Raw genomic sequence first — 535 nt, 5'->3', positions numbered from 1 at the left:
TCACCCGTAGCATGACGTCGGTATCAACGTGGGACAAGGCATTACTGCATTCACTTGGCCCGTTAGAGGGAAAACAAATACAGTGACCGGTAAGGTGTTTTCCTGATAAACACTCTTCTATTCCAAATCGCCGAACCGGTAAAATACAATTCATCGCAACATCATTGAGATCGGGGAGTTCGTCACTTCGACCATAGTCATGACCGTTTGCAATGCTGAAGGGCACTGAGCGTGGGTCACGTGCACACGAACGGCACAACACTACATTGCCATCACCAACAACAAGATCAGGATTAATAAAGTAAAACCGACCATTTTGCTCGAAAATCTGGCAATGTCTTCTGAGAACTTCGGGATCGATGCCTCCAGACCTCGGACAATACAGTAACATATTATATTGGCGCTCCTGTGTTACCATAATAATCACGGCAATACACAAGAAACAATAATAAGTACGGCGCAATTATTGGCAATATCTTCATTACAGGCATTAATGAAGACACCATCTCAACTTACCTAGAGAAGACTTGTGACA

The 535-nt window shown here is 43.9% G+C and overlaps 1 protein-coding gene across 1 annotated transcript; it reads right to left on the bottom strand.

Annotated features, from left to right (window-relative positions):
• Positions 1-150: 150 nt before the first annotated feature.
• Positions 151-506, bottom strand: PPTG_22282 (hypothetical protein; the record flags this gene model as incomplete). Its single annotated transcript, XM_008902865.1, has 2 exons — positions 151-261; positions 486-506. 2 exons carry the CDS (start codon positions 504-506, stop codon positions 151-153), a joined length of 132 nt encoding a protein of 43 aa, XP_008901113.1.
• Between the last annotated feature and the right edge of the window lie 29 nt (positions 507-535).

Source organism: Phytophthora parasitica (genome assembly GCF_000247585.1).
Source record: "Phytophthora parasitica INRA-310 unplaced genomic scaffold supercont2.14, whole genome shotgun sequence".
NCBI lineage: Eukaryota > Oomycota > Peronosporomycetes > Peronosporales > Peronosporaceae > Phytophthora > Phytophthora nicotianae.
This window is presented reverse-complemented; position numbering and strand designations above follow the sequence as displayed.